The sequence below is a fragment of the Eubalaena glacialis genome, chromosome 18 (assembly GCF_028564815.1).
Source record: "Eubalaena glacialis isolate mEubGla1 chromosome 18, mEubGla1.1.hap2.+ XY, whole genome shotgun sequence".
Classification (NCBI taxonomy): domain Eukaryota; kingdom Metazoa; phylum Chordata; class Mammalia; order Artiodactyla; family Balaenidae; genus Eubalaena; species Eubalaena glacialis.
This window is the reverse complement of record NC_083733.1, coordinates 52,704,370-52,712,488: the sequence shown is the minus strand read 5'-3', so window position 1 is coordinate 52,712,488 and position 8,119 is coordinate 52,704,370. Positions and strand designations below refer to the sequence as shown.

General features: G+C 45.9%; 1 protein-coding gene across 1 annotated transcript; it reads left to right on the top strand.

Moving 5' to 3' along the window:
- The first annotated feature begins 200 nt into the window (after positions 1 to 200).
- Positions 201 to 8,104, top strand: ZNF792 (zinc finger protein 792). The gene is made up of 5 exons (XM_061172441.1): positions 201 to 213; positions 2,159 to 2,268; positions 3,372 to 3,498; positions 4,398 to 4,520; positions 5,159 to 8,104. The coding sequence occupies exons 1-5, from the start codon at positions 201 to 203 to the stop codon at positions 6,781 to 6,783; spliced, it is 1,998 nt and encodes a 665-aa protein (XP_061028424.1). The 3' UTR covers positions 6,784 to 8,104.
- Positions 8,105 to 8,119: the final 15 nt, after the last annotated feature.

Below are 8,119 nucleotides of genomic sequence, written 5' to 3'. Positions count from 1 at the left end.
AAAGATTATCTGAGGATATACCTTCAGGTAACTCTGAAGATATATCTGTATTAATTTAACCAACAAGTAGCTTTTATTTACTAAAGATTATGAAAAACATTTGGGTTATTTTTTATTACATATTTGAGACTTTTTATATTAAAAAAGTCTTGTTTATTTAAGCCAATTAAATAGAGCTCTTTTACAGATTAATTTTGGCAATGCCATCCAGAGGTAACATACACATATGGACATATAGATAAACTCAATCAGAGATCTCATAGTTCTCATTTTAAAACTTTAGTCATGAACCAGGTACAATAGAAAACTCACTAGTTTATCAGTAACAGTTGGAATGAATTAGATTATTTGCTCAGCTAGCTAGTCTTTTATTATTTGTGTAGAAGACTTTTAAGATCTGTATTTGCCCTTGACAAGCAATTCTAGGGAGGCTGTGACTTATTAGAGTTTGAGCAAGAAAGTCCTTTTAACAGTGGGTGTTTGAAAGAGCCTCTCTCTCTTTTTTCCTTTAATTTCAGGTTTTACTGATTGAATTAGTCCGGGCTCAGGCTCAGGCTCTGTGGGCTGTGTTTATATTCAAATACATGACTTATAACTTGAAGGGACAGAGAAAGAAAATATGTTTTGGAGTATACTTGTCTATTATCATAGGTCTTAGGGTAATTATTATTAAATGTTTTTCTTAAGTACAGGACAAGTTTGCGCCAATATCCTGATCTACTATAATATCTGCAAGCATTTTGAGAGGACTAGGTGAGACCTTGGGACGAGTAAAGTTCGGTGGGCTTTGACCTGTTTCTAGAGTTGTACTTCTGGTTTTATAGAGCTTTGTAAGACAAAGACAGTTGTTGCTATTAACGCTTAAATATTGGCCTGCAGTCCATTTATTTTCTGATTATTTGTAGGAGAGCCTGGGAAATTGCTGAGAAGATGGGGTGATTTTTAAGGAGAATTTATGTTGGATTTTTGTTTTAAGTCTAATTTGTTTTTTTTTTTTTATCTTAATAAGAGATTCTCTAAGACTAGTCATTATACCTTTATTTTTTTTTTATAGCGCATTTGATCCTCCCATAAGTACCAATATGACAGCTGTTTATTATGAGAGCTCTCAATTGTTTTTTCCTTTTAAATATAGCCAATTTAAAGGATCTGTCATCTGGCCATTGACGAGTAGGATCTTATATTTTCACATAGTGACTGAAACCAATGTTTTATTATGGCTTAACCAAAGATGCAAGAGGCATCTCACAAGAAGAGTATATAGCCCTCACAAGATCCAAAAAGCCCACTCCCAGAATTAGTCTAAGAAGGTAGAACCCCTTTGTTGCTACAGGTGGTAAGAATGGTGTAGGGAAAATGGTGTCTCCAGTGTCCCACAAAAATGTGGGGCGCCTCCAGCCATAAAACCGATAATTTATGGTATCCGGCAGGCACTACTGGAATGGGACTTTTCCAGCACTAACAACCAATAAAGGTTGCGATGACAGAGGCCTCTTATGGACTGGGACGCCTTATGACAAAGTCCCCTGAGAGCTGGTATGGCCGGACAAAGAGCTTGGCCCCCAGATACACCCCAGTAAATGCACCTTCTGGATGGCAGAGACCAGAGACAGTATTCTCACTGGACACAAAGCCAAGGTCTGAGGACATAAAACAAGATGGAAGGAAAAAACCTCGTCTTTTTTTTTTTTTTAATTTGTTTTTAATAAAGAACCCAGAGCAGGACTTCCCTGGTGGCGCAGTGGTTAAGAATCCGCCTACCAATGTAGGGGACAAGGGTTTGATTCCTGGTCCAGGAAGATCCCACATGCCACGGAGCAACTAAGCCCGTTTGCCACAACTACTGAAGCCTGCGCGCCTAGAGCCCATGCCAAGAGAAGCCACCGTGCACAGCAACAAAGACCCAACGCAGCAAAAAAAAAAAAAAAAGAACCCAGCAAAGTTTGTCTAAACAGATGCCGGTCTGGTGAGAACTGCTAATTCATCAGTGTGTGAGGCTGGCTTGAACAGCAGGCTCATAGGGCCTATGCCTGCGTTCTGCCCTCTGGTTCTTCCTCGTGACAAGCAACACAACAGACAGAGACAGACAAAAACAGTGACCATCTCTGGGAGGTGAAGGATAAGGATTCCCAAGTCACTAATCCAAGGAACTAACCAGCTCCACAAATATTTTCTCCTGCTAATCTAAATTTAGAGACAGAGAAAAGGGAGTCTCACCACTTTCCCTCCCACCAGAACTTGCAGGCAGAGACCCGGGAGGCTGACTTGGTAAGAAATCTTACCTTCTGCAGTCTTTGTCAGATGCCCCCGGATCTACAGCATACCTCAGGGCGGGAAGCAGGCTCCAGCTGGCCTCCTGCCTGGCTCACCAACTGTCGGGAAGGGGGAAACTTCCCCCTCTACCCCTCTTTTGAGATTTTGTGGCTGGACTAATAATCAGATTGACACAAGACAGATTAATCGGTGAAAAGGAAACAAATTTTAATTCCTGCGCATGGAGGTCTCATAGAAATGGGACCTAAGAAGTGGCCAAAGCAGGCAGCTTTTATACTTTTTGGACAAAAAAACAATAAATTTGTAAGGAATTGACTAGACAAAGAAACTTAGGTTTTGGGTACCCAATTAGTGAAAAATCTAAACAGAGTTTGGGCTTCGGGTAGTAAATTAAAGAAGTAACAAAGTTTGTTTATATAGGCTTCTTGGCCCCAAAATCCCTGTCTTTGTTGATGAGGGTGTCTTTCTACCTCCTTGAGGTAGAAAGACACCCTTTTACATGAGACATTCATTTACTTTTACATGAGAGATTCATTTCTTGCTCTCAGGGAGACAGAAAGGAGTGTCCCCCTTGTGCTGGCCGTTTCTTAAGTAAATTTAATTCAAAATAATCAATATGACACTTAGGCACATTTTGGGGTGGCCTACCCTGAGCCCCAGCAATACCATGTAAAGAGTGACAGCGCATGGAGATGGCTATGATGTGGGCTGGGACGGGGAGGGGGTACAGCAACAATGGGGATGCAGTGGTGAGGTCCAGGGTTTGAGGAAATGTACAGTCCAAAGAGTGATATGCATGTGGGGAGGGCATGTGAGCTGTTGCCCCCAGGCCCTTGTACTGGGGATTACGGAGAAGATTGAGCCCATGTTTGTTTGTATCTGGAAGGCATGACATCGGCGACACTAGGGGCCCTGCACTTCAGGCCCAGAGCATTGCTGGCATTGCTGTGGGCTGAAAAAGCAGTCATAGAAGGCATGGAACCAGGGCCTGGGATCTCCTCTGAGTTGGGAAGCTGGGGAGGAGGGTGAACAGGGGATAGACAGGGAGTCCTGAGGAGAGAAGCTGATCATGGAATGAACTGTCCCCATCATGGCAGGACTGTGTGACCTTTGAGGACGTGACCATTTACTTCTCCCAGGAGGAGTGGGGACTCCTTGATGAGGCTCAGAGACTCCTGTACTGCGATGTGATGCTGGAGAACTTTGCACTGATAGCCTCACTGGGTAAGGCTTTTACACCCACCCAGGTGTCCTCAGCTCATCTCTGCCCATCCTCTTTTCCCAAGAAGAGGCTCTTTCCTTCCCACAGCCGGACTGTGGGCACTGCTTCCTTCCCCCCCACCTTTTTTTAAAAAATAAATTTATTTATTTTATTTATTTATTTTTGGCTGTGTTGGGTCTTTGTTGCTGCGTGCGGGCTTTCTCTAGTTGCGGAGAGCAGAGGCTACTCTTCATTGAGGTGTGCGGGCTTCTCCTTGCAGTGGCTTCTCTTGTTGAGGAGCACAGGCTCTAGGCATGCAGGCTTCCGTACTTGTGGCACGTGGGCTCAGTCGTTGTGGCTCACGGGCTCTAGAGCACAGGCTCAGTAGTTGTGGCGCACAGGCTTAGTTGCTCCATGGCATGTGGGATCTTCCCGGACCAGGGCTCGAATCTGTGTCCCCTGCATTGGCAGGCGGATCCTTAACCACTGCGCCACCAGGGAAGTCCCCCTTCCCCCCTTTCTGGTATATGTGCCGTGGGTTCCAGAGCTGAGCTGTGTGCAGGGTCCGACGCTCTCCCCAAGCAGCCCCAACACCTGCTGTCCTGAAGCCTTGTGGGGAAGGGTCCCAGAAGGGAGAGTCTTGCAGTCAGCCCAGTGGATCCCGTCTGACTTGGCCACTGCCCGCCTGGGTGATCGTCCAGATCTATGACAGTTCTGTTCTGCTCTTTTCCTTTAACTAACATTTCCTAAGGCCTGACTGCCAGGCACTGGTGGTTACTATTTGCCATGACCACTGAGATGCTCCTGCTAGACCTCCCTTGTGTGTTCCTTTTGTAATATTTTGTTTTCTTTCCTGTGGTCTGTTGTGGGGTAGTTCACCAGGGCAAGTGCTGGCCCCTTACCTGTCCTGTCTTCCCCTTAGGACTTACATCTTTCAGGTCTCATGTAGTTGCCCAGCTGGAGATGGGGGCAGAGCCCTGGGTGCCTGACCGAGTGGACATGACGTCAGCCATGGCAAGAGGGGCATATAGAGGGCCTGGCTCAGGTAAGTGAGAGATGGGGGAGCATATGACATCACTACTGTCTTCAAATCATACCTGCCACTTTTCTCGTGTTCATCGTTTTGGTGCCAAAGCCTTATACCTCTTCTGCCTTTCCTTTCCTGTTCTTGATACATTGCCAACTTGTCATTTCTGCTTTGACTTGGGGCCCCTGGCTGTGTCCCTCACTGTTTCCACAGCTCCCTCTGCAGCACTCTCCAATGTGGACCTGCACTTAATATGTCATGAGCTGTACACATTTCCTCTTATAGTCCTTGAACACCAGCTAGCCAGTTGCAATCAGATTTTCCCGGGCCTGGACACATCCTTCTGCACAGTCCTCATGGGTTACCAGCAGCCAGGGCTCCCCTGAAAAGCCTTTGTAGAGAAGTGAGGAGGAGACTTGCCTTTCCACCTGATACTGTGCACATCTTTGTGTCCTTGCTCCTGGTAAGGCCTCCCCTATTTCGTGACCTTACCAGGCACAGCACAGCAGAGAAGACCATTCCTTATCCTGACCTCAGGCCTCTCATCTTGCCAATAATCCCATGGATTCATTCCTGGATCAGACTTGCATTTGTGATTGGGTTGTTTTCTTCTATGAAAATTAATATGAACGTCACCAGCATTTTTCTACTTTCAGATTTTTGCCGTGGAACAGAGGGTGAGGAGTCACCTGCTGAGCTTAGTGTTCCTGTAGAAGTGTCACAGGACATGAATCCCAAGGTGTTTCCATCCACCCAGAAAGGCTACCCCTGTGACCTGTGTGGCCTACACCTTAAAGACATTGTGCACCCGGCTGAACACCAGGCAACATTTCCCAGGCAGAAACCACATGTGTGTGAGGCATACAGGAGAGAGTTCAAGTTCAATGCCAACCTTCATCAACCACAGATGCAGCAGAACGTGGACAAGCCTATTGCAAGGAACGAAGGCAGCGCCTCGCTTGTGAAGAGCTGCAGAGATGACACATCAAAGAAACCTTTCACACTGAGGGAGGGTGGGAAGGCCTTTGTGTCCAGATGTGGTTTTCTCCAGCACCAGGTCACTCCCCGTGTCATGGAGCCACACCAGAGCTCTGAAGGCGTGGTGGATTTTCCCACTATGCAATGCCGTAAGAAATGCAGTGAATTTCAGAATGCTCTCAGTGACAAATCCTCACTTGTTCAGCAGAGAACCCACACTGGAGAAAGGCCTTATGAGTGCAGCAAATGTGGGATATTCTTCAGCTACGCCGCTGGCCTCTTTCAACACCAGAGAGATCACAATCGAGGAAAGCCTTATGAGTGTGGTGAATGTGGGACATTCTTTAGCCAGCAGTCCAGTCTCATCAAACATCAGAGAGTTCACACTGGTGAAAGCCCTCATGTGTGCAGCGAATGTGGGAAATTCTTTAGCCGAAGCTCCAATCTTATTCAACATAAGAGGGTGCACACTGGAGAAAAGCCTTATGAGTGCAGTGAATGTGGAAAATTCTTTAGCCAACGTTCCAACCTCATTCATCATAAGAGGGTTCATACAGGTAAAAGTGCTCATGAGTGCAGTGAGTGTGGGAAATCCTTCAACTGCAACTCCAGCCTAATTAAACATTGGAGAGTTCACACTGGAGAAAAACCTTATAAGTGCAATGAATGTGGGAAATTCTTTAGCCACTTTGATGGACTTGTTCAACATCAGATAGTTCACACTGGTGAACGACCCTATGGGTGCAGCGTTTGCGGGAAAGCCTTCAGCCGAAGCTCCGACCTCATGAAACATCAGCGAGTTCACACTGGTGAACGGCCTTATGAGTGCAGTGAATGTGGGAAACTGTTTAGCCAAAGCTCCAGCCTCAATAGCCATCGGAGACTTCACACTGGTGAACGGCCTTATCAGTGCCCTGAATGCGGTAAATTCTTTAGCCAACGCTCCAGCTTCAATAACCATCGGAGACTTCACACTGGTGAGCGGCCTTATGAGTGCCTTGAATGTGGGAAAACCTTCAGGCAAAGTTCTAATCTGAGGCAGCACCAGAAAGTTCACAAACCAGATAAGCCATATAAGTGCAATGAATGTGAAAAAGCCTTCAGCCAAAGGTCTACCCTCATCCGGCATCAGAAAATTCACACTAGAGAAAGGAGTTCAGAGAATGTGCACCCTCCTTCTTCAGCACGACAGCACCCACTAGAGATTAACTCTGAGAGTGGTCTTTATGAGGGAGCTGTCAGCCAGAAGTTGAACCTTGTTCATCCAAATATCTATGCTGGAGAGATTCCCAATGGATGCTAGATACATTGGAAGCTTTCTGGAGCAAGGTTGCATTTTCTGACCACAGACTTTGCCAGAGTTTTTCTCACTGCTAATGTCTGTGGTAGAAGTCATCTCAGTTCTACCCACTGGCAGGTCTCCAGAGTGTGCATCAGCCACTTTCCTGTGCTCACAGAAGACAGGCCTCTGTTTCCTCTTTCCAAGAGGGGATCATGAGTAGCCTGAGGCCATGGGAAGAAGTCATTCCCTCCCCCTGTGACTGGTTTAGCTGTGGACATGACCCATCTTTGGCCATGAAGACCTGAGCTGGGTCCTACTGGCAGCTTGCAGAGGTTTCCCTTTTTCAAGGACATTTGTTGATCTTGTATGATGCTCGTGATGGATTCATCCAGGTTCCACTTACCCATCTTAACAACTATTTACTTTACATTGCTCTGGTTTGGGTGATAAGAGCCTTACTGATAAAGCCACCTTTAATCTCCTGTGTTCTGATAACTATGGAGTGGGTTGAGAACAGAATTAAGGTCTACCAAACCAAAGGGGTCTCCAAATTTATTGCCTCAGGGAAGAGCAGGATGGCAGAGCTCAGTTTTCAGTCCAGATTTGGCCTCATTTGTGTTGCTACCCAAGGCATCCTAGGGAAGCTTGTAGGGCTTTGTGGGCCTAATGTTGTGGTCTGAATGGCATGAATTTTTGTGAATCAGAGATTACTCTGAGGAAGGGGAGGTTGTGCAACCTCCAGTGCATCTGGAAGCAGCATGAGTTGGGCCCCTTGTTTACTGGAGATGCCTCCTATTCCTTAGCACTGTTGAGTAGACACTGTTTACCTGGCCCCTGCCAAGGAGTTATATGCCCTTTATGTCTACTGTTCCAGTATATGTCACCTACTGTAAGACTTACTGGGTCCAGCTGGCAAACTAGAGGGAATGTACCTGTTCTAAAAGTGCATCCACAAATGTTCCCTTAAATGTGACTGTGCAGGATTCAGGATTTGCAGAAGTTCTCAGGACCTCCAGACCTCTGTTCTTATGACTAAGGTCACCAGCAGAGCAAATTATCTAAAGGTTTTGTGGAATACTGCAGGCTCTCTGCATTATTCATGTCAAAGCCATTGCTGTGTTGGCAGGAAAATGGGGACTAAGAGAAGGTAGATCCTGTATGCCAGGGATGAGGCATTTGTGACATAGCCAGCCATCTCTGCTCCCAACACATGAGGAGAGAGGTAGTAGAGTCAATATGGGGTTGCCAAATCTTCTAGTTTTCCAAAATGAGTAGGAGATCAGATTTTTATGTGCAACAATTTCTTTTAATGCTTTGTTGAGATACAATTTTCATGCAATAATTAGCTGTATGTATT

Coding starts and splice junctions, on each gene's coding strand:
- ZNF792 (XM_061172441.1), top strand. Junction 2,269..3,371: donor AGACCCGGGAGGCTGACTTG/GTAAGAAATCTT, acceptor CCATCATGGCAG/GACTGTGTGACCTTTGAGGA. Junction 3,499..4,397: donor TGCACTGATAGCCTCACTGG/GTAAGGCTTTTA, acceptor TCTTCCCCTTAG/GACTTACATCTTTCAGGTCT.